The sequence below is a fragment of the Colobus angolensis genome, unplaced genomic scaffold (genome assembly GCF_000951035.1).
Source record: "Colobus angolensis palliatus isolate OR3802 unplaced genomic scaffold, Cang.pa_1.0 Scaffold85, whole genome shotgun sequence".
In the NCBI taxonomy this organism is placed as follows: Eukaryota; Metazoa; Chordata; class Mammalia; order Primates; family Cercopithecidae; genus Colobus; species Colobus angolensis.
In genome coordinates, this window is record NW_012122376.1 from 9269450 (window position 1) to 9293799 (window position 24350).

Below are 24350 nucleotides of genomic sequence, written 5' to 3' on the forward strand. Positions count from 1 at the left end.
TAGAGACGGGGTTTCACCGTGTTGGCCAGGCTGGTCTTGAACTCCTGACTTCAAGTGATCCACCCATGTCAGCCCCTTAAAGTGCTGGGATTACAGGCGTGAGCCACCATGCCTGGCCAGGAAACTGGGTTTTGAACCTGGCCCCATCTGAAGTGACATTCCATGGTTCTTCCTTGACTCCAGGAAGGGATCACATGACAGAATGAAGCCTGCTTTCATTGTTCCCTCTCCCACAGGCAGGCAAGCGGCCGAAGTGTGTTATTTGGAGATTGCCCGTCCCCCACGGGAGACTTCTCAGTGTCTTGAGTCAGAGAGTGCGGTGGAAGATGTGCAGATGCAAAGAGTTTTCATCCATTTTCTCTGTGTACCGAAATGTAAGAGGGTTGCCAAAAACCTCAGGCATCAGGATAAATGATATTTATTTATTTATTTATTTATTATCATTATTTTTAGATGGAATCTTGCTCTGTCGACCAGGCTGGAGTGCAGTGGCATGATCTTGGCTCGCTGCAACCTCCGCTTCCTGGGTTCAAGCATTTCTCCTGCCTCAGCCTCCCAACGAGCTGGGATTATAGGTGCGTGCCACCACACCCAACTAATTTTTGTGTTTTTAGTAGAGATGAGGTTTCACTCCTGACCTCTGGTGATCTGCCTGCCTTGGCCTCCCAAAGTGCTGGGATTACAGGTGTGAGCCACTGCACCCAGCCTATAAATGACATTTAATGCAGTGTTTTAAAAGATCAAAATGAATGCAGAAACATCCGTGATGAACAAAATATCGAAGTTTAAATAAAGTCAGGAAAAACTAACAGTGTAATGCTGAGCCATACTGGACCCCGAAGCAAAAGGAAAAATCAGTATAACTCATCCTGTCTTTATTTAAAATTTGGAAAATTTGAGTATTTTGTTCATCATGGATTTGTTTAGCACAAATTTTGATTTTTTAAAAAGGTGTTGCCCGAGGAACCGGGCGCAGTGACTTATGCCTGTAATCCCAGCACTTTGGGATGCTGAGGTGGGCGGATCACCTGAGGTCAAGAGTTCGAGACCAGCCTGGCCGACATGGTGAAACCCCGTCTCTATTAAGAGTACAGAAATTAGCTGGGCGTGTTGCTAATCGGCTATAATCCCAGCTATTCGAGAGCCTGAGGCAGGAGAATTGCTTGAATCTGGGAGGCAGAGGTTGCAGTGAGCTAAGATTGTGCCACTGCACTCCAGACTGGGCGACAGAGGGAGACTCTGTCAAAAACAAACAAGCAAACAACAAACAAACAAGCAAACAAAGCTATTGCCTGAAATGACATTTATCTTGATGCCTGGGTATTCTGGCAGCCCTCTGACATTTTGCACCATCATGTGGGTCCAATCCTGCAATGAGTTTTTTAATCTCTATGCCAGGTAATGAACTAGGTGCTGGAGGTGCAAGATGAGGACATATAGGAGCCTTCAGACTAATGGGAGTCAGTCATGTAAATAGTCATAACAGAGCATCATAATTGTAAGTCTGTGCACAAAGCGCCATGGGGAAGCAGTTGCTGTTGAATCACGGTTCTCTGGGAGGAGGGTTTGAGGGCAACTTGAGGGCTGCCTCCAAACTGGCCAGTGGACACGAGAGTAGGGGAAGGATTTGGTGGGAAATGGCAGGTCCCGTCATCCCTCTGAGCCTCAGTTTACCCCCATCTGTAAAATGGAGGAAATAGTAGTACCTGCCTTACAGGGTTGTGTGATAAGAATGAGTCCATCATGTTAAGCACCTAGAACAGAGCCTGAGACATAACTTGGTTTATATCAACCGTGATGGTGATGGCAGTACTGACCATTGCATGCAGATTTCTTAAAATGACAGTGTATTTTGGTCACATACGCAGTCTGAATTTTGCTTTGCAGACATCCACGACAGCGATGGTAGCTCCAGCAGCAGCCACCAGAGCCTCAAGAGCACAGCCAAATGGGCGGCATCCCTGGAGAATCTGCTGGAAGACCCGGAAGGCGTGAAAAGATTTAGGGTTTGTCTTTTTCATTGTTGATCGAGATGGATGCCGTATGTGCGGAAGTTCTCGTGCATGCAGGGGAGAAATAGGCCATTTCAGCATTGTGTATCAGCTTAGCACTCTCTATGCCAGCTTGAGAGTTTAGTACTGTCAATCCCAGCTTGAGGGTGAGACTTTCTCATCTGTCATGACTGTGTTGGCAACGCTGTCACAGATGGGCAGCGTGTTTCTGGTTTTTGTGTAGTGAGGTGGGAGGGGTACAGGGTGGAGGAGAGAGAAGATACCGTGCCCATTGGTGGAGTCTGTATGAGAAATTCCCAGCTCTGGGTCTCTCTGATGTGAAGGCTTGTTCTCTCGTGCTTGGAGGATTCTCAGAATGCATTGTTGACAGAGTGAGAGAGACTGGCAATGCGAACTTGGCGAAGGGACCTCCGAGAGCAGGGCTGATGAATGGGGAACTGTTGATGCCATCTAGAAATAACTTTTCTGACCAGCAGAAGCCCCCAGTGCCAGATGGAAGACCACATGTGTATTTTAAGAATGAGTCCTGGTCACTTCTGTCTTTAAGTCTTGGGTCAGGAATAGGATGAGTCCTCATGCAGTTGGTCCCTGTTGGGGCTCCCAGGGAGGGAGTGGCATGTGGTAGTAGGCTTCTAGTTCCTGGTCACCAGGCCACGGTGAGCAGTGTTTGCAACTCAGGAGGTCTCTGCACAGCAGAGTAGCTGGCGGTGCCATGGACTGCCCAAGATCGGCCGTAAGAAAACGCACATACCTCCAACTTAAAATAGTTTGTGTCGCGGTGTCTTTACACATGCTTAATGTGTTTTCTTTTCTTTTGTTTTTAAAAAAAAAAAAAAAAGAGCCTGAGTTTAGAGGCATGTACTTTGTTTAAACACTCTCTGGAAGGAACCAATGTATCTTCCACTTTAATTTACTTTTTGGTAATTTATTGTCAGCTTAGAAATATGAGTAAATTCCTGCTTCATTTGTACTCTTCTTTACAACGTCAAAACCATTAAGGTCAAATGTATATGAAATTATAGCTTTAACGTTAAACATACTTACTTGCTTTTGAGAGTAGAGTTTTCAATGGGTAATTGGGCCATGCTCCTCTGTTGAAATTTGTCAAATCAGTCTTTGAAGGGAAATGCCATTTGTTTTATTATTTTTTTTAGAAGTAGAATACTGTGTGACTCTTTTTCTTTGTATCCACAGGAATTTTTAAAAAAGGAATTCAGTGAAGAAAATGTTTTGTTTTGGCTAGCATGTGAAGATTTTAAGAAAATGCAAGATAAGACACAGGTATTTCCTCCACTCTGTAATCACTTTCTTGATAATCTTTTTCCCTTTCCTTACAAAGTTACAACTGCCTTTCCAATAGATTCCGAAGTTGCCTAAAGAACCCCGATTCATATTAGTTTTGGGGGAAGATTTAAGCTTCAGGTTAGGTATCTTGTGTTGATCAAATATTAATCTTTTCAAAAGGGTGAGTTAACCCATTTTTAAATGGAGCTGTTCAAATGGATCAATATTTAAAATAAAAATAACAATTTATGTCATTTAGAGTTCCTCATTGCATAGAATTTTTTTCTTCATGAATAAGTTATGAGGATATTTCCCCCAGATTTTGACATGTTATCATTTTTGGACATGGTAAAACGATACGTAGATGCGTAATAATAAAAGCACAAGGTGCATCAGAGGGATTGTCAATTATTCAGTATATTGTACTGAGAGTCACATAGTTGGCGAGCATCCTGTGGAGAAAGTCTCTGACTGTTCTCCTGGGTAGATGCCTCCTCTTTGCCTTCATTCCTAGTGTCAGCTGGTTGGGTATAAGGGAGGGTAGATGAGATGATGGGGAAGGAGGCCTGTGCCCTGGGTGGGTTTATGAGGCCTGGCCCTGCATCTTTCTAAGAGGCTGCTCGCTAAATGCCTGCAGGAGCCAGTAAGTCATGTGAATGAAGGAGGCTCCTGGTGTGAGGCTGGAGGGAATGTTGGGGACTGGGGCCAGCTAAGGACATTCTGTCTGCCTGCACAGGCTGCGGCTGGTGGTTTAGGGCCTGTGGCTGTCTGGGCTTCCCCTGCTTCAGGTTCTGTCTCCGCCAACTTACTGATGGCGATCTCCTAGATCTTTGCTTGCCTTGGGACCCTGGGGCCTTTCTTCCCAAGGCATCTCTTACATTCCACCTAGTGCTGTCTGTTTTTCTAAAGAAGCTGGACATTTGGATCCTTATGTGAAACCAGATGATTTTTAAATGTTGGAACTAATTTTAAAAAAATTTAAAACCTTGCCTGCCAAACAAAACATACCCACGGGCAGATGCGGCTTGTGAGTTGCCAGTTTTTGAGCCTTCGTCTCCAAAAGCTGGAATCCATGGGCCAGGAGCTGTGAGGCGTTTGCAGACAACTGCTTGGAAAATGTACATCATGGGTTTATTCAAAGGCCTTTCAGGGCGCAGACACACATCCCCCCAGATGGCACAGCACGGCCTTTTCTCTGCCACCTTCCTCTCTGGAGGTGGCAAGGGAGGATTCTAAGATGGATTCTCTTTGACTTGAATTTCCCAGGCCCACCTAGAAAGCCATTGCTGGGTGTGACCCTTGGGTTTGGCTTTCTGACTTTTTCTCTCCTCAAGGTCTCCTCTAGATGACGTTGGCCAGAGCCTCCTGGGTGGAGAGGGGCCTCAAGGAAAAGTGAGAAGCAGGTGGTGGGAGATGCTTTGGAATGCTAGGATTCAGGCTGAGGGCCTTCAGAACAAGAGCCTCGTCTTTGTCCTTTGTCCCCAGCACCGAGGACAGGGCCCGGGGACCACCATCGATAAATGCTAGACTGTGCCACTGCTGCAACCAGCCTCACCATAAAATCCTAGCTCAGAGTCAAGCAAGCAAACAGATGTCTATTCCCCTGCCTTATTCTTTCGAGTATTAGAGGTAGGAGGGGCCTGTGGGTGGGCCAGTCCGCCCCTGCTGTGTAGACAAGGAAGTGAGGTCCCCGCACCATGGCAGAGCTAGGACTTGAACCAGCTCCCTGAAGTCACCCGTTGTTCTCTGCACCACCATGCTGCTCTGTGCTTCCGTTCAGTTGAATTCCCCAAATCTTTGTGAAGTGCCTGCTTGGTGCCTGGCACTGAACAGGAGGCAGCCCAGGGACAGACAGGTGAGCGGCTCCAGGGAAAGGGTGCCTCGAGCGGAGCAAGCCTGTGCAAGTGCGATGAGTATAGTAGAGATGGGAAGCGCTTGTGTCATGGGAGCAAGGCCGGGGCAACGGGGAGGGATCCAAGGGAAGTGGCTTTTTAGCTAAGACTTGACATGGAGATCGGGAGGGCGTTCCTGGGAGCAGGGACAGTGTGTGGGCAGGCAGGGCTGGCGAGAAGAGCTGAGGGAAGACCACAAGGGATGAGTGGCATGTTTGAGAGGGAGGCGGCTGTGCTGTGCTTCAGGCTGACAGGGCAGCCACACCTGGGAACCTGGGTGCCAAGGTGAGCAGGACTGGAAAGCCCCTGCAGGACTTCAGTGGAGTGGTTGGAAGGAGGGGTCAAACTTTCCATGTGCCGCTTCCAGCCTTTCAGGTCAGGCAGGTCTGGTGTTGGGTTGCTCTGCCCTGTCCACATCCTAAAGAGGGAGCTTCCAGAACGGGCAGTCCCTTTCCATGCCTGTACCCCTGACATCCAGCACAGGACTTCTTTTCTTTTTTTGAGACAGGATCTGACTTTGTTGCCCAGGCTGGAGTGCAGTGGTGCAATCTTGGCTTACTGCAGCTCCTCCTCCTGGGTTCAAGCGATCCTCCTGCCTCAGCCTCCCTAGTAGCTGGGATTACAAGCGTGTGCTACCATGCTTGGCTAATTTTTGTATTTTGAGTAGAGACAGGGTTTCACCATATTTGCCAGGCTGGTCTCGAACTTCTGACCTCAAGTGATCCGCCTGTCTTGGCCTTCCAAAAAGCTAGGATTACAGGTGTGAGCCACTGCGCTTGGCCCAGCATAGGACTTCTTGGAAGTCTGTGTCCTTAAGCCTGGAATGCACCTGGCAATTGCTTTGGTGCAGTGAATGCCACCCTCCTGTCACTGCCTGAGAATGCAGATTGGGTGGAGGCATTGGTGACACCTGGGGTGTTTGGCCTGGAGTGTTTGGGCTCCAGTGTGAGTCATTGTTCCCATTCGAAGATGCAGGGATATGATCTGAGTGGCTAAGCAGCAGCTCGCCTGAGGCTGGGCACAGTGGCTCACACCTGTAATTCTAACACTTTGGGAGGTCAAGGTGGGTGGATCACTTGAGCCCAGAAGTTCGAGACCAGCCTGAGCCACATGGTGAGACCTTGTCTCTACAAAAAAATACCAAAAAAAAAAAAAAAAAAATTAGCTAGACATGATGGGTTGTGCCTGTAGTTGCCTGGGGAGGTCAAGGCTGGAGTGAGGTATGATTGCGCCACTGAACTCTTGCCTGGGTGACAAAATGAGATGCTGTTTCAACAACAACAAAAAATAATTCAGAGCCACATTTCTGATTCCAGGCATTCCCTAGTGAGTCCTACTGCCTAGGAAGTAAAACCAGGCAGTAAGCTCTAAATTACTACAGAAAGTGTGGGGCAGCATAGGCACCGGGAGAAGTTGCCTAACTGAATTTCCTTCTTTGTTTTTGTTTTTGTTTTTGAGATGGAGTTTTGCTCTTGCCGCCCAGGCTAGAGTGCAGTGGTGTGATCTCTGCTCACCACACCCTCCGCCTCCCGGGTTCAAGTGATTCTTCTGCCTTAGCCTACCGAGTAGCTGGGATTACAGATGTGTGCCACCACGTCTGGCTAATTCTTGTATTTTTAGTAGAGACGGAGTTTCACCATGTTGGTGAGGCTGGTCTCAAACCGCTGACCTCAGATGATCCGCCCGCCTCGGACTTTCAAAGTGCTGGGACTATAGACGTGAGACACCGCGCCTGGCCAGTTGTTTTTAATCCTCTGTTGTACACTTAACCTACTGGATTTCACAGTCAAACTTATCACATCTCTTCCAGCGGGGAGACCATGGGAGGATTTTTCTCTCTCCATCAACTAAGGCAGTTGAGGGGTCGATACAAATCCCACTCTCGCCTCCGTTGTTTTAACACCAACTTTGCGTATCCATGTCATTTACTTGCCCGTCTTCTGGATGGTTTGTTTTCTGGGATCTGGGAGTGGGGGGCCTCTTCTTCCCCACTGTCTCCAAGAGTCTAGACCCACGCCTGACACATGGTGAACTTCCTCCCTCTTTGTAGGAGGAAGGCATTCCATTTCCTGGATCCAAGTCCTCTTCTCTCCTGAGTCATTCCCTCATTTTGGGAACAGCACACGAGAATGACTTCTTCCCTCCAGAATGACTCACGAGAGAAGAGCCCAAAACACAGCTGGCAATAGCTTCCAGAGAAGGGGGTCTGACAGGTAGATATGTAAAGACCTTGTTGAGTGAAAAATGTTATTTTTTCCCCTACTCTCCTACTTTACTGATAATCCGACAGAGCGTAGAATTCTGGGGTGAAACACACTTAGAAGTTTGAAGACATTGTCCCTTAGTCTTCTACTTTTGTTGAGAATCAGTAATTTATATGTAAACTGTTGTGTTTTTTTTTCTTTTTTTCCCTCTCCGGGATAGTACAGGATCTATTTTCTTTTCTTTCCTTTTCTATTTTTCCCCTTCCCTCCCTCCCTCCCTCTCTCTTTCTCTCCCTCTCTCTTTCTTTCTTTTTTTGATGGAGTTTTGCTCTTGTTGCCCAGGCTGGAGTGCAGTGGTATGATCTCGGCTCACTGCAACCTCTGTCTTCCAGATTCAAACGATTCTCCTGCCTCAGCCTCCCAAGTAGCTGGGATTACAGGCGCCCTCCACCACACCCAGCTAATTTTGTATTTTTAATAGAGACGGGGTTTTGCCATGTTGGTCAGGCTGATCTCAAACTCCTGACCTCAGGTGATCCGCATGCCCTGGCCTTCCTAAGTGTTGGGATTACAGGTGTGAACTACCACGCCCAGCAATTTTCTTTTCTTTTTGAGACAGGGTCTCACTCTGTCACCCAGGTTGGAATATAGTGAGGTCATGGCTCTTTGCAGCCTGGACCTCCTGGGTTTAAGCAGTCTCACCATGTTGCTTAGGCTTGTCTCAAAAGAAATCCTCTCTCCGGCCGGGCGCGGTGGCTCATGCCTGTAATCCCAGCACTTTGGGAGGCCGAGGCGGGCAGATCATGAGGTCAGGAGATTGAGACCATCCTGGCTAACACGGTGAAACCCCGTCTCTACTAAAAATACAAAAAATTAGCTGGGCGTGGTGGTGGGCGCCTGTAGTCCCAGCTACTCAGGAGGCTGAGGCAGGAGAATGGCGTGAACCCGGGAAGTGGAGCTTACAGTGAGCTGAGATTGCGCCACTGCACTCCAGCCTGGGCGACAGAATGAGACTCCATCTCAAAAAATAAATAAATAAATAAATAAATTTAAAAAAAAGAAATCCTCTCTCCTCAGCCTCCCAAAGTGCTAGGATTACAGGTGTGAGCCACTCCACCTGGTCAGGATCTTTTCATCACTAGTATTCTAAAACTCTTCAGTCAGGGGCTTTGGAGGCAGAGGCGGGGTTCATTCATTGTGTGAATTCTTTGTGGAGCCTTATAATCTGGAAATTTGTAGTTCCGGGAAATGGTCTTATGTTGTTATTATTATTATCATCATTTTGGTAACTTTTTTTCCTTCCATTGTCTCTGGTCTCTTTTCCAATGATGACCTTTCACTGATGCATTGAGCCCTTAATTTCATGTTTTATTCTTCCTTTTTTTTTAAATTTTTTTAATTTTTTTATTATTATTATTATTTTTTGAGATGGAGTCTCGCTCTGTCGCCCAGCCTGGAGTGCAGTGGCCGGATCTCAACTCACTGCAAGCTCCGCCTCCCGGGTTTACGCCATTCTCCTGGCTCAGCCTCCTGAGTAGCTGGGACTACAGGCACCCACCAACTTGCCTGGCTAGTTTTTTGTATTTTTTAGTAGAGACGGGGTTTCACCGTATTAGCCAGGATGGTCTCGATCTCCTGACCTCATGATCTGCCTGTCTTGGCCTCCCAAAGTGCTGGGATTACAGGCTTGAGCCACCGCGCCCAGCCTATTCTTCCTATTTAAAAAAATTTTTTTTTTTTTTTTTGGCTTTTGGAGATTTTGACTTTATCTTCAGATCCTCCTATTGAGTTTTTCCTGCTTTTTTGTTTTCTCCAGACAAGGGCCCTCTAGTCTGTTCCTGGGGGGCCACAAGGCTGGTATGTTCCTAAACTAAACATATTTCTAATTAACTGTGTCAGGAGAAGTTTCCTGGGGGGTCTATACTTGGAATTTCCCTGAATCTCTTTATTCTATTTGGCATCTCATTCTTGCCATCCTCTGTGCCTCTGTTCTGGAGCCTCCCTGGGTCTGTTTCTTTAGAAAAGAAAACTCGACTCTTCTGTTGAAGTGGGGAGGGAGCCACCTGTCTGCTCAGGGTTGGTGGTAGGGGTGGAGGACCTGGAGGTCTGATGGCTTCTTTCTGCCGCCCTCATCAATTTCATTGGGCTACCCGATGCCCTCGAGCTCCTGCTGTCTCTGGACGCGCTTCTCATTGGCACCCCCTCCTCACCCATGCAGGGGCTTGGGTTCATTCTTCTGGGTCTCTGCAGAGTCATCTGCTCTTCCTCCGACTGATTCCCATTTCCTGAGCCAGTTCTTGAAAATATTCTCATATCATTTATTGGATATTTTCTTTGCCTCATTCTCTTTCTGAAATTGGTATTAGTAAAGTTAGCGTCTTGATCCTTTCATTTTCCTAGGAATTATCTCCCACATTCCATCTCTGGAAGAAGACGGGGTGGAGAGGAGCTGGAGGCCAGCAGATGGGATGGGAGTGGGGTTCGAGAGCTGGCGTCTGGCTGAGCATTGTCACAGCTGAGGCACTGCCAGGCCTCGAAGAAGGGCCCCAGCCTTGTGGGGTGCCTGGAAGGTGCTCACTGGGGTGCAGGTGCTTCATGGGCAGTCCCCGAGTTGATGAGCCCAGGTGGGACCCTTCTCCAGTGCCTGCCAGGACAGCCTCAGATGCTGGACACTTCGGGTCTCCCCAGGGAGAAAGGGGCTCTCTGGTCCAGGCTGTGGCCAGCCACGTGTGTCAGGGCCGTGGAAGAGAAGTAGGCCATCCTTCCAGGCCACAGACACAGAATCAACTCCACCAGCTCTGTTCCTGCCCTGACAGTAGCTAGAATAGGGTTAACAAAGCTCTGGAAAAATCTACCAAAATAGCTCCAGAGACTGGTTCTTCTTTTCTGCTCATGTTCTCGGTCTGGACACCAGGCCTTCCCGTGACTGGCTTGTGGTCGCCGTCTCAGGGTTTCCCTTTTCAGTCACGCTTCCTAGCTCCGCCGAGATAAGCTGAGCCCTGCAGCCGCTTACGGTCCGCATCTGGTCAGCCAGGGCCTCGACCCCGACACTGTTCTCACACAGACTCGGGAGGGACAGCCGGTGGGAGAGGGCAGGGCTGAGATCCTCAAGGCTTGTATACCTGCAGTCACCGGAACCTACTTCCTTTCCCCCGGCCCCTTCTGCCCCACCTCAAAGACTCAAGCCATTCATTGCACTTTTCTATTTCAGAATCACTCAAGATATCCTGGATTCATGTGTGTATGTGTGTGCGTGTGTGCACGTGTGTGCGTGTGTGTGCGCGTATGAATATTCAAGGGGAGGGGAGGTCTAAAGTGATTTCTACCCCCAGACCTCTGCATGGAGTTTGCTCATCTGCCTAGCTGAAATTCTCCTTTCATGAAGCGGCTTTAAAACAGGAAGTGGTTTTCCAAAAGCGTCGCTTCCTGACGGAATAGGGGTGGTGGGAGGGAGGCTGTGGCTTCGTGGAGCTGGTGGGTCTTAGAGAGGACCAGGGCCAGCTCCTAAGTGCCACCCCCTTGGGTCTTGAGGATGGCCCCCAGACCTGTCCCTTAGATAGCCACGCTTGTCTGGAGAGACTCCTGTGTCACTGAGTCTGGCATCGATTCATTGCTCCTATTGACAGTAAAGGCAGGGTGGACAGCATGGCTTTCGGTGTTCACCCAGCCTGGGCCATCTCCCTGCAAGTGCTGGCGAGGCTTGCTTTCTCGCAGAACAGGACATGGCCAGGCTGCGGCTTCTCAGGATCTTTTGTCCTCAGTGCCCTGAACTGAAAAAGGGTTCCTCTTCCTTCCTTTCATGCACCAGCTATCAAAACCTTCTGGTGGTTTCCTTAAGGGCAGAAGGTTTGCAGAGCTTGGGAGTTCCCAAACCAAGCGCCACAGCACATGTGGAGCCCCAGGTGGGCTCTTGGAGAGAAAGGCAGTTTTCCAGGCCCCCCTGCACACATATGTCATAGCTGTGTGGCTGCATTTTAGAGGCATTTGTTGTCTGCCTTGCTCTGTAGGGTAAGGTCATGCTTTAGAGTCTAACGTTCAGAGAAACAGCCCCGTTTTTGCTGTTGGCGAGGTATGAGCACGGGAAGTCTCCTTTCTCTAAAAGAAAATTGAGCCCTCAGGGGAAGTTCTGGAGAAGGCTCCTGCGCCTGCAGCCCTGCCCTGAGGCGTGCTGTCCTAAAGACACAGTTCTTACTGTGAAGTCATCTCCTTACCATCCGTGAGTGCTCCTGAGCCCGCCTCAGTTAGTTTCGGGTGAAACAGGAAGCCGGTACCTATCAGGGCTCCTGCTTCCCAGCAGGACTACACTCCGGACTCGAGGGCGGGCAGCGAATGTTTTCTCCACTGCCTTTGCTCAGTATCTCGTTACCTAAAAGGAAATCACCCTGCCTGGGAAGGCTGCAGACCGCACAACCTGGAGGGGCCAATGTGTCTTGCAGAAGTGGAACTGAGCAGAAATCAGAGGCCTTGGAGCCAAACAGTCCTAAGGCTCCCAGAAGCTCTCAGATAAGCCACGCCACTTCTCCTGACCTCTGTGTCCTCATGGGGAAAGTGGCACTAACAGGAAAATGCCCTTTGCTGCATGTCCAGGGGATTAAGGAAATGGGATGCCTCCAAGCAGGTGTCTGCAGCCTAGTGGGCACTAGAAAACTGGTAGGGATAGGCGTACGTACTTTCACTTGATTTTTGTTTTTTTTTTTTTTTGAGATGGAGTCTCACTCTGTCACCCAGGCTGGAGTTCAGTGGTGCAATCTCAGCTCACTGCAACCTCTGTCTCCTGGGTTCAAGCTATTCTCCTGCCTCAGCCTCCCGAGTAGCTGGGATTACAGGTGTGCACCACCATGCCTGGCTAATTTTTGTGTTTTTAGTAGAGATGGGGTTTCACCATGTTAGCCAGGCTGGTCTCGAACTCCTGACCTCAGGTGATCCACCTGCCTTGGCTTCCCAAAGTGCTGGGATTACAGGCGTGAGCCACTGTGCCCGGCCACAGGATGGTTGTAAACGGTACTGAGTGCTCTCTGCGGGCCGGGATTCTTTCTGTCATGGCTTCTGGATGGTTAATGCAGCAATTTTGTTCCAGGAGATGTGGCTGCGGGGTAGGGGCTTGGCAGTGCAAGTTCTCCCATATAGGAATTCTCTCTGGAGTGGCCTGAGAGCCCCTGGGCTGTGGGGGGTGCCTTTCTCTTGCCACAGCAGCTCCTGTGGGCCTGGCTGGATGGGAGAGCAGGGCTCAGGCTGGGAAGGCTGTGTGGGCAGATAGCACACAGGCCCCATCTGTCTCCTCCAGATGCAGGAAAAGGCAAAGGAGATCTACATGACCTTTCTGTCCAGCAAGGCCTCATCACAGGTCAACGTGGAGGGGCAGTCTCGGCTCAATGAGAAGATCCTGGAAGAACCGCACCCTCTGATGTTCCAGAAACTCCAGGACCAGGTAACCTGACTTCCCTGCCTGCGCCTTGATTTGAAAACCTACATTAATTCCAGGCCTGGAAGAATTTAGTGCAACACCCAATGTTAGACTCCCTGGAAACCGTCTCATCTGGCCAGGCAGACCGAGGTACATTGAGGGGCCGTGGTTGGGGACAGTGGGGAGTGGAATCCTAAGCTCGAGATTTGCCCCACAGGAGTCTCCCCAGGCCTGTTTACTCTTGGTCTACACACAGTTTGGACCGGCAGGTGTATCTGCCTTCTCAATCCAGATTAGAGCGGGGGCTGGAGCTGTTTGAGGAGGCTGTACTGAGAAAGCAACCTATAATTGCTGAAGGTAAGAATAGATGGAAAACTCCAGAAAGCAAGCAGGAGAACTCAAAGTGGCAGGAGAAACAGGCTGTTTCTGTGCAAATATCCAGACACTGCCACATACTTTTAGTGGCCCCATACTGTAAGCTGTTAATAGTTCGTCATGTAGCCCGAGTCATGATGAAAAGGTTAGCATCGGGCAGCATGTTCTATGTGAATTCTGATTCACGTTTGGCTATTAAAGGAGACTTGCAGCGGGCCTCCTGGAAGTGGTGCCTTTGAGCCAGTAGGAAGGATGCAGGGCATTGATTTGTCGTGGCAAAGGGAGTGGAATGTATGGTGAAAAGGCAGTTTTTGTGACTGTAGCCATATGGGGATATCGACCCCACCCTGGTCCTCAGAATCTTTTCAAAGCTCCCTAAGACACTCTAAAGTGCAGCCAGGGTTGAGAACCTGTACAGACCACTGTGCTCTCGGTATTCTCAATAATGACAACACTAAGTACCATTTCGTTTTTGGTTTTGTTTTTATTCTTTTGTTTTGGAGACAGAGTCTCGCTCTGTCGCCCAGGCTGGAGTGCAGTGGCACAATCTCCACTCACTGCAAGCTCCGCCTCCCGGATTCATGCCATTCTCCTGCCTCAGCCTCCCGAGTAGCTGGGATTAGAGGCGCCTGCCACCATACCCAGCTAATTCTTTTGTATTTTTAGTAGAGACGGGGTTTCACCGTGTTAGCCAGGATGGTCTCAATCTCCTGACCTCATGATCCACCCACATTGGCCTCCCAAAGTGCTAGGATTACAGGCGTGAGCCACCGCGCCCGGCATTTTTTTTTTTTAGACCGAGTCTTACTCTGTCTCCCAGGATGGAGTGCAATGGCTCGATCTTGGTTCACTGCAATCTCCACCTCCCAGGTTCAAGCGATTCTCTTGCCTCAGCCTCCTGAGTAGCTGGAATTACAGGTGCCCACCACCATGCCCAGCTAATTTTTATATTTTTAATAGAGACCGGATTTCACCATGTTGGCCAGGTTGGTCTCGAATTCCTGACCTCAAGTGATCCACCCACCTCAGTCTCCCAAAGTACTGGGATTATCAGTGTGAGCCACTGCGCCTGGACTTTCTGGGTTTTGTTTTTTTTGAGATGAAGTCTCACTCTGTGGCCCAGGCAGGAGTGCAGTGGCTCCATCTCCACTCACTGCCGCATCCACCTCCTGAGTTCAAGTGATTCTCCTGCCTCAGCCTCCCTACCAGCTGGGATTATAGGCCTATACCACCACGCCCGGCTAATTTTTTGTATTTTTAGTAGGGATGGGGTTTCACCATGTTGACTAGGCTGGTCCCGAACTCCTGGCCTCAAGTGATCCACCCGCCTTGGCCTCCCAAAGTGCTGGGATTACAGGCGTGAGCCACCACGCCTGGCCCTAACTACCATTTAGGACTGCCCATTTGAGCCTGATGCCACACTTGGTGTGTACTGTCTCATTTTATCTCCAGTGAGTATTATCATTCTCATTTTGCTGAAGAGAAAAGCAAGGTTCAGGGAGATTAAGTGGTTTATTACCATTAAGTCATGCAGGGAGCAGAAAGCGCTGGAAGCCAGATTCCTTCTAGTCCATCTGCCTTCAAAGACCATGCCTCTCTGTGACCCCTGTGGCCTGTGTTGCTCTGCCAGGCTCCTGGGCAGCCTCTTGATGTTTCTCCAAGCTCGGTGAGGCCCCTGGAGCAGAGGGATTGGAAAGGCTTTGTGAATGCCAGTCATCCGACTTCCCAGGACTGTGGGAGCCAAGGCAGGATGAGGAATGGGAGAGTTCTGACTCCAGGCGGTAGCACTGCAGGCTCTGAGAGATCCAGCTCACCTGCCCAACAGCTCAGAACGGAGCTGGACCTTATGACTAGGCATGCCCCTTCAACTCATTCAGTGGGAGGCTTAGCCAGCACAGAAAGGAAGAAACACAGGGGACAGAGGCTGATTGGTTTTTTTTTCCTTTTTTTAATGACAAAGAATTTTATTTATTTATTTATTTATTTATTCATTTATTTATTTATTTATTTATTTTTGAGACAGGATGTCCCTCTGTTGCCCAGGTTGGAGCACAGTGGCATGAACACGGCTCACTGCAACCTTGGCCTCCCAGGCTCAAGTGATCCTCCCACCTCAGCCTCCCAAGTAGCCGGGGCCACAGGTGTGCGCCACCATTCCCAGCTAATTTTTGTATTTTTTTTGTAGAGATGAGCTCTCATTATGTTGCCCAGGCTGTTCTTGAACTCCTGAGCTCAGGCGATTCTCCAGACTTGGCCTCCTAAAGTGTTGGGACCATGGGCAAGAGCCACCATGCCAGCCTCAGAAAAATTTTTAAAAATAATTTTTATCCAACTGTAAGCATCACACATGCTCAAGAAAAAAAACTTGGAAAACAAAAATATAAAGAAGAAATCATTTCTTTATTGCATGATTGCACACTTGGAGATAACCACCAAATAACATTTGATCTGTAGACTTTCCATCTTTTTTTCTATAAATAACATGTATGCACATGCCCCTAACAGATGTGGCCTAATAAATGTAATAATAATGTATGTGTTTATGCACACCAAACAGATGTGCAGTCCAAACTGTTGAATGTAAAGCAAGTACTGTTATACCCCTTTGTTAAAAACCTTTTCTTGGAAGGCTGGACTCAGTTGCTCATGCCTGTAATCCCAGCACTTTGGGAGGCCAAGGCGGGTGGATCACCTACGGTCAGGAGTTCCAGACCAGCCTGGACAACATGACGAAACCCCCTCTCTGCTAAAAATACAAAAATTAGCCAGGTGTGGTGTTGGGCGCCTGTAATCCCAGCTAATCCCAGCTACTCGGGAGGCTGAGGCAGGAGAATTGCTTGAGCCTGGGAGGCTGAGGCTGCACTAAGCCAAGATAGTGCCACTGTACTCCAGCCTGGGCAACAGAGTAAGACTCCATCTCAAAAAAAAAAGAGTGTTTTAATTGGATAGAGAGAAAGAGCCACGAACTTTCCTCCTAAGGCATAACTGGGTGAAAACAAGGTATTTGGAATCAGAGCCGATTTCACAGTGAGTCTCCAGGTGAAGGGCCCGTGGGTTCCATTTTGCTTTGAAAACTTTCTCTCTCCGGGTCCTTGCTGTAACTGTCAAAATGCCTGCTCGGCACTAGCCCGGTTTTTTTCTTGCAAAGGCTCCCTTGAGAGCTCTGTTTTCCTGAGTGAAGGAGATTGAAGCTGAGGGGAACATGTTTGGAGCCACAAGATTTCACGGAACTTTCAAAAGCCTCTCCCGCGGCTTTGGCTTTGCTGAGCGCTGCTGGGCTTCACTGTGGAGGCACAGAGCAGCCACTTCCCGTGTGTTCAGCACCACCGCCCCGGGACTTAGCTCCTCATCACCACGTGCGTGTCGGGCTCCGCTGCTCTCTGAGCTTCTAGGAGGGCAGCTCTGACTTTGTAGGGCACAGCCAGAACCTAGAAGGACGGGAAAATCTTCCCTGAGCCCCAGGCTGGATGAGCCCACTCCCATGCATCCTGTTTAAAGGAGAGCTTCAAGAGTTTTCAGTCAGGTCCTGTTTATTCTTGCTTTGCACACAGTTCTAACAGGTTTTTCGGTTCATAGCAGATTTGAAGTTGTGGTAGAGACTGTGGAGGGATGAGCAGCAAGAGGTGACCACTGACAGCTAGGGAGGACACAGAAATGACACTGAGCACAAGCACGGCACCGAGGCCTGAGCCCCTGGGCATGGGGACCTCCAATGCCACACGCCACACCACCCTGTGCTATTGGACAGTGACATGATAAGTGAGCCTGGTGACCCCAAACCATCCAGTAGAAGTTAAAATGAGGTCAGCGTATTATGTGAAGAATGCATTATTCATTTTAATGAGTACTTCATCACAAACTTTTTTTTTGTGATGAAGTTTCGTTCTGTCACCCAGGCTGGAGTACAGTGGTGCCATCTCTGCTCACTGCAGCCTCCGCCTCCCGGATTCAAGTGATTCTCCTGCCTCAGCCTCCTGAGTAGCTGGGATTACAGGCGTGTGCTACCAGGCTAGGCTCATTTTTGTGTTTTTAGTAGAGATGGCATCTGACCATGTTGGCCAGGTTGGTCTCAAACTCCTGGCCTCAAGTGATCCCCCCGCCTCGTCCTCCCAAACTACTGAGATTACAGGTGTGAGCTACTGTGTCCAGCCAAAGGCATCTTAAGAGAAGCTTGAGGGGCTTAAAACTTTGCTACCTGGGAAATTCATGTAAGCGGCAAGATGATTCTCTGATTTAATTCAGTTCTGCAAGCTTGGTGTGCCCAGCCCTTTGGTGGCAAAGCCAGAAGAGGCAAAAGGAGGTACTGTGGGTATTTCCCTAGTACGTTAGCCTAGAGTCAGAGGCTGCTGTTGGACAAATTTAGGTTGGAGGAAGCAGGAAGGAAGGGGCTACCTTACAAAAAAATTCTTCAGGGAATTACAGTTCCTTACAGTGTCTTTTCTTTAAAAACATCTATTCCGGCCGGGCGCGGTGGCTCCTGCCTGTAATCCCAGCACTTTGGGAGGCCGAGTTGGGCAGATCACAAGGTCAGGAGATCCAGATCATCCTGGCTAACACAGTGAAACCCCGTCTCTACTAAAAATACAAAAAATTAGCCGGGGTGGTGGCGGGCGCCTGTAGTCCCAGCTACTCGGGAGGCTGAGGCAGGAGAATGGCGTGAACCTGGGAGGCGGAGGTTGCAGTGAACCGAGATTGCACCACTGCACTTTAGCCTGGGCGACAGAGTGAGACTCTGTCTCAAAAAACAAACAAACAAACAAAAACATCTGTTCCTGGGAGATTTGATTCAGTCCTGGTTGGTCTGCTGGTTTGTGGATTTGTTGTTTTATTCATTCCTTAATGCTACAATTATGAATTGAGGCCCTACTCTATACCAGGGACTGTGCTAGGAACTGTGTGTACAACAGGGAAATCAGCATCCACCCCACCAAGGAGGGCAGAGAAAGATCAATGCTAAGAAGGAAATGCAGCAGGAGATGGGCTGAGAGGGACTGGGAGGGGCCTGCTAGGGTCGGTGCTCAAGGAGGGCTCCCTGGAGAGGTGACTGGGACCTAAATGGCAAGCGGGATCTGGATGAGAGGACCTGGGAGCCAGGACCTTCCAAGGAGAGGCAAGCGCAAAGGCCCCCAGGCAGGGGCAGCAGGTACGTTGGGGGTCAGTGTTGTCATCGGAATGCAGCAAATGAGGGGGTGGTGGAAGCTTAGTTGGGAGGGACTGGCTGGGTCAGGCCCCAAGGCTGTGGCAGACAGTTTAATTGCAGGGATGTGAACAGTGGCTGTTTATAGAATGTGCTGGTTGGGCTGGTAAGTCTTGGACCTCTTAGAGCCTGAGCACCTTGGCTCAGGTCCCTAGCTCAGGGCTGTGCCTGTCCCACACCAGCTGGGCAAGAGAAGGTGGATGGCTCAGTGCAGAGCCAGCTCTATTACTAGAAAGTCAGCTGTGAAACCCTGACCTCCTGACCTTGGCTCACCATTTGTATGGTGGGTGGGAGTGGCCTGACCTCTGCCCCTCCCCACTTTCCCCTTCCCCCTCTCCCCCTGTCCAATACTCGCTGGATATGGAGCTGCCAGATTCATCATCGTTATGACAGTACATGAGCTTGGCCCTGAGCACCAGAGGCAGAAGTGGGGGCTTCTAGTCCAGCCTTGCCCCTGTCTGACCCCAGGAGGGTTCTCTTTCTTACTGTGGCTTCCAAGTCCTCATCTTTAATATGGGGCTTTGGGCAAATCCTCTGCTACCTCTCTGAGTTGTGCTGCAAAGCAGTGTATGAACGTTCAGTGCCCTGGTGTTAAAAAGTCACTCTCTGATAACCACAATCTTATTTCCTTAGATCTGACTCCCCCTGCTGCCCCTACCCCAACTTCTTTGACTTTATTTGTTTATTTTTTTGAGTCAGGGTCTCACTCTGTTACCCAGGCTGGAGTACAGTGGTGTGATCTTGGCTCACTGCAGCCTTGACCTCCTGGGCTCAAGCAATCCTTCCACCTCAGCCTCCCAAGTAGCTGATACTGCAGGCAAGTGTCACCAGGCTCGGCTATTTTTTTATTTTTATTTTTTGTAAAGATGGGGTCTCACTATGTTGCCCAGGCTGGTCTCAAACTGCTGGCCTCAAGCAATCCTCCCGTCTTGGCCTCCCAAAGTGTTGGGATTGGAGGCATAAGCCACTGTGCCCAGCCTTCTTTTACTTTAGAATTTAGTTACTGTGAGATTGCGGGCAAGACTTGCTCCCTCTCTGTGCCTGGCTTTTCTCATCTGTGAAGCGGGGGTATTCATGAACTGACCTCAAGTGATGTGCCCACCTCAGCCTCCCAAAGTGCTGGGATTACAGGCATGAACCTCTGTGCCCTGCCTATTTTAATTTTTTTATGCTGGGACTCCCCCTGTCATCCAGGCTGGAATACAGTGGCACCATCAAGTGATGTGCCCACCTCAGCCTCCCAAAGTGCTGGGATTACAGGCATGAACTTCTGTGCCCTGCCTATTTTAATTTTTTTATGCTGGGACTCCCCCTGTCATCCAGGCTGGAATACAGTGGCACCATCATGGCTCACTGTAGCCTTGACCTTCCAGGCTCAAGCCATCCTCTAACCTCAGACTGCCGAGTAGCTGGGACTATAGGCGTGTGCCACCACGCTTGGCTAATTTTTAAAATATATTTTTCTAGGGGTGGGGTCTTACTATGTTGCCCAGGCCAGTCTTGAACTCCTGGGCTCAAGCAGTCCTCCAGCCTTGGCCTCCTAAAGTGTTGCTGTGATTACAGGCGTGAACTACAGTGTCTGGCCTAAAATTATCTTAAATTGTTAAATTAGTACATGGTCATTGTTAAGATAAAAAAAATTCATGTGTCCAGGAGGGTATGAAGTGAAAAGTTCAGATCCCCCAGTGTTGCCCCTCCCTCTCTCTCCCTAGCGGGAAATGGATGCCATCATTGGTCCTTTCAGGCTCTACTCAAACATTGAAGAATGGAACACATTAAAGTCTGCTCAGTGACTTACAGTTGTTCCATGTGAAAGATTTAAAACAAAATTCTCCTCTGGCACATTTCTTAGCCCCAGTTTACACATCTTTCTTGCTCAGAAGCCTTTGGTTTAAGTTCTATAGCACAGCATGGTCTGGAACAGCCATGAGCTTGATGAATATAGAAAAGGTTCAGATCGGCCGGGCACGGTGGCTCAAGCCTGTAATCCCAGCACTTTGGGAGGCCGAGACGGGTGGATCACGAGGTCAGGAGATCGAGACCATCCTTAACATGGTGAAACCCCCCCGTCTCTACTAAAAAACACAAAAAACTAGCCGGGCGAGGTGGCAGGCACCTGTAGTCCCAGCTGCTTGGGAGGCTCAGGCAGGAGAATGGCGTGAACCTGGGAGGCGGAGCTTGCAGTGAGCCAGGATCCGGCCACTACACTCCAGCCTGGGCGGCAGAGCGAGACTCTGTCTCAAAAAAAAAAAAAAAAAGAAAGGTCCAGATCATTGCACATGGCAGCTTCATGGCTTTCTCAGTCCATGGAAGAGAAAGGCATAGGTTTGGGGGAGTGGGGTGCTCATTCTTCTTCCATGAATATCACAGGTCCCCATGCCTACACTTAAAAGCAGATTTTGGGCCAGGCGCAGTGGCTCACGCCTATAATCCCAGCACTTTGGGAGGCCGAGGCAGGTGGATCAGCTGAGGTCAGGAGTTCGAGACTAGCCTGGCCAATATGGTGAAACCTCGTCTCTATGAATAATACAAAAAAATTAGCTGGGCTTGGTGGTGCGCACCTGTAATCTCAGCTACTCAGGAGGCTGAGGCAGGAGAATCACTTGAACCCAGGAGGCGGAGGTTGCAGTGAGCCGAGATCGTGCCATTGCACTCCAGCCTGGGTGACAAGAGTGAAACTCCATCTCAAAATAAATAAATAAATAAATAAGCAGATTTTGTGTCTATTAGAATGCCTTCCCCAGGCTTTGGGTCTGGTGCTAAACTCTAGCCTGGAAAAGCAGAGATGAGGTGGCCTTCTCCACTCAAAAAGAAGTCCTTAGCCTCTGGTGCTTACAAAAAAAATGGAAAACCAGCACTTTGGGAGGCTGAGGTGGGCGGATCACCTGAGGTCAGGAGTTTGAGACCAGCCTGGCCAACGTGGTGAAACCCCGTCTCCACTAGAAATACAAAAATTAGCTGCACATGGTTGCATGTGCCTATAATCCCAGCTACTTGGGAGGCTGGGGCAGAAGAATCGATTGTACCTGGAAGGGAGAGGTTGCAGTGAGCTGAGATCATGCCACTCCACTCTAGCCTGGGCGACAGAGTGAAACTCTGTCTCAAGAAAAAAAAAAAAAAGGAAAAGGCTTGGGTGAGATGCCAGTGCTCCCAGCCACATCCTTGACAGAGAAAGGAGCCATGAATGGGGTCCCTTTTTAGCAATGCATTTTCTTTTGAGTTTCCCCAGAAAGTAAGAGGTGAGAAATGCTTCCTTTTTCAACATAAGAGGGGTGGACCAGCTATTGAGGGCCTGGGAGGGTGAGAGAGGGGCTGTCCAGCCTGTGGCGGACATTTGGGGGCCCATTCTCTACCCTACTCTATTATTTCTCCAAATGGGACCTGGGCCTGAGTGCCCCTGCATGACCCTGGTCCCCTCTCCAGGGTGGTGGCAGAGGCTGTGGTGGTGGCCAGAGCAAGGGACTTAGGATGTGTCAGTCTTATGGGTGCCAGGTGACATTTGCTCCAAAAGATCAAATGCAGGGCAGAAATGGGTATTTTCCAGCATGCTCCACCAGAAAAGGCAGGTGTGGTTTTTTATTCAAACGGAAGGGAGGTTGGCTGTCTGCATACACCATAGCCATCTGCCTCACAAGGGTCAGGGCGGGAAGGGCAGTATTCGAGATACTTTGAGATGTTTCTTGCAACTTTAAAATGGTATTTGGTGCTGGGCACGGTGGCTCACGCTTGTAATCCCAGCACTTTGGGTGGCTGAGGCGGGAGGATGATGAGGTCAGGAGATTGAGACCATCCTGGCCAACATGGTGAAACCCCATCTCTACTAAAAATACAAAAATTAGCTGGGTGTGGTGGCACATGCTTGTAATCCCAGCTACCTGGGGGGGCTGAGGCAAGAGAGTTGCTTGAATCAGGGAGTTGGAAGTTGCAATGAGCCGAGATCGCGCCACTGCATTCCAGCCTGGCGACAGAGTGAGACTCTGTCTCAGAAAAAAAAAAAAAGGTATTTGGGGGAAGAGGAGGGGAGAGTGGCACTCAGAGGAGCATTCAACTCCCCTTCTGATGGCAAAAGGCAAAATTAAAATGCCTTCACCCCCAGCAGAAAGTGAGTCATGTCATTTGGGCCTGGAATTTGAGTCCTATGGACTGCAGAAAAAAGCGAACAATGGGCTCCACACGTGTGACGGCACTGAACCCATGAGCTTGGGAGGGGATTTCATCCAAGCAAGGTCTCCCTGATCCTGTTGTGTCCAGACTCCTCGTGGATTTCCAATACCACCCCTGGCACACTGTCTTCTCTGGCTGGTCTGTCTATGAAGCTAGAGCGCCATGCAAGACAACAGAACCTTCTGTGTGGCCCGTCCTGGCGCTCTGGGGCAAGGGCTGACTTGAGCTGCTTCGTCTGCTCATCTGCTCTCTGCCAGCTGCCCTCAGACCTCCTCCTGGGTGCAGCCCATTCCCACTTGAAAGGGAGGTGGTCTTTACTTGAGGGGGTGGGTACATGCCTGTTTGTGCCTTGCCCCACAGCCTTGTCAATGCCCAGCCACTTCTGAGGGCTGGAGGGACAGGAGCTTCCTTTTTTCTCCCTTTGTGTCTCCTCGCATGGGTACACAAGCCCGTCTGTAGTCCATGTGTGTGGAGAGAGGACACATTCTAGAGCCGCAATTCAGAAACGGCGGTGCTTCCACCTTCTTTCAGCGATTTTCATGTAAAAACGAAACCAAGTTCTTAAAGCAAATATGATATCCCACTAATTAAACTTGCATTGCCTGAAGGAATGATGTTTTATTCTCGTGCCTGAAATAACATGGCGGAGGGTTTTGAAGAGAAGAGAGGATGCGTGTTTTGTTTAGGTCTTCTGTACTCGTCTTTTGAGAAGTGTTAAAATATTTATTAGGCTTGAAATGCAATGAATGGAGACAGACGCAACATTCACAGAGGGGACTCCAAGGCTAGTTGAGCTCCTCGTTTCTGCACAGCTGAGTATGTGTCAGGGGGACGTCCTTTCCTGGAGCGGCACATTTTGAACAGTCTGAAGTTGGAGCACTGCATGGATGGCCATGTCTGGGATCTGGAGAGGAGGTGGTTTGGTGATATAAAGACCTGGTTTTGCAGGACGGTTGTACAGAGCTGCACGTCTGCAGTGAAGCCTCCCTCCGCGTTTTTGTCCGAATCTCACTTCCAGCAGCCTGTAGAATTGGATCCCAAGGCAACGATGCTAAACAGTTTACAGTCCAGGCCTGCAGCTCGCAGATGTGGGGCTGCCAAAACCCCAAACCTTGCTAAGCCGCAGCTGTCTTGGCCAAAAAAATAAAATAAAAAAAAAAGATACAGAATGCAGCTCAGCTGCCAACTTGAGTTTTCCACTTCACCAGCAGCCGCTCGTTGGACGGATGGCTGCCTCAGCTCTGCTCCCGTGTCTTCCAGTCACCTGCAGCCTCCCGCTTAGCCCAGATGGCTCCATTTTCTTCTTTCTCTTCCTTATAGACACTTAAGGAGTCTGACCGTGTTGTTCAGGTGCCCATCACAGTCCAAACGTGGTGAGGTCATTTCTCCCCCTCAGGGAGCCCTGCTTGTTGGAACTGTCTGGGACCCCTAGGCCCATCTCATTTTCTGTGTTTGAGCAGGGGTGAGGTAAGATCAAAAAGATGACTCGATGAGCCTCCTTGGGCTGTCGTAAGCAATGACCCCAAGCCAAGTGGCTTCAAACAGCAGAAACGCATTCGCTCAGCAGAAACATTGAAAATCTGACATCACGGTGTTGGCAGGGCCCTGTTCTCCAAAAGGCTCTGGTGGGTGGTGGCGGGGGGGTGTTGGGGGTACTTCCTTGCCCCTTCAGCTTCCAGACTGCTGGTGGCTGCCGGCACTCCTTAGCACTCCTTGGCTCATGGCTGCATCACCGATGTCTGCCTCTGCCTTCACATACCTTCTTCCCTCAGTGTGTCTCTCTGTGTCCCCCCCTCTTCTGATAAGGACACCCAGTCC

At 49.6% G+C, this 24350-nt stretch overlaps 1 protein-coding gene across 1 annotated transcript in view; it reads left to right on the forward strand.

Moving 5' to 3' along the window:
* RGS10 (regulator of G-protein signaling 10) overlaps positions 1 to 24350 on the forward strand; it is a 35893-nt gene that overhangs the window by 6691 nt on the left and 4852 nt on the right. Inside the window, exons 2-4 of the mRNA XM_011930267.1 lie at positions 1888 to 2006; positions 3207 to 3293; positions 12677 to 12820. Of these exons, the coding sequence (XP_011785657.1) occupies positions 1888 to 2006; positions 3207 to 3293; positions 12677 to 12820 (350 nt within the window). The remainder of the gene's footprint in view (positions 1 to 1887; positions 2007 to 3206; positions 3294 to 12676; positions 12821 to 24350) is intronic.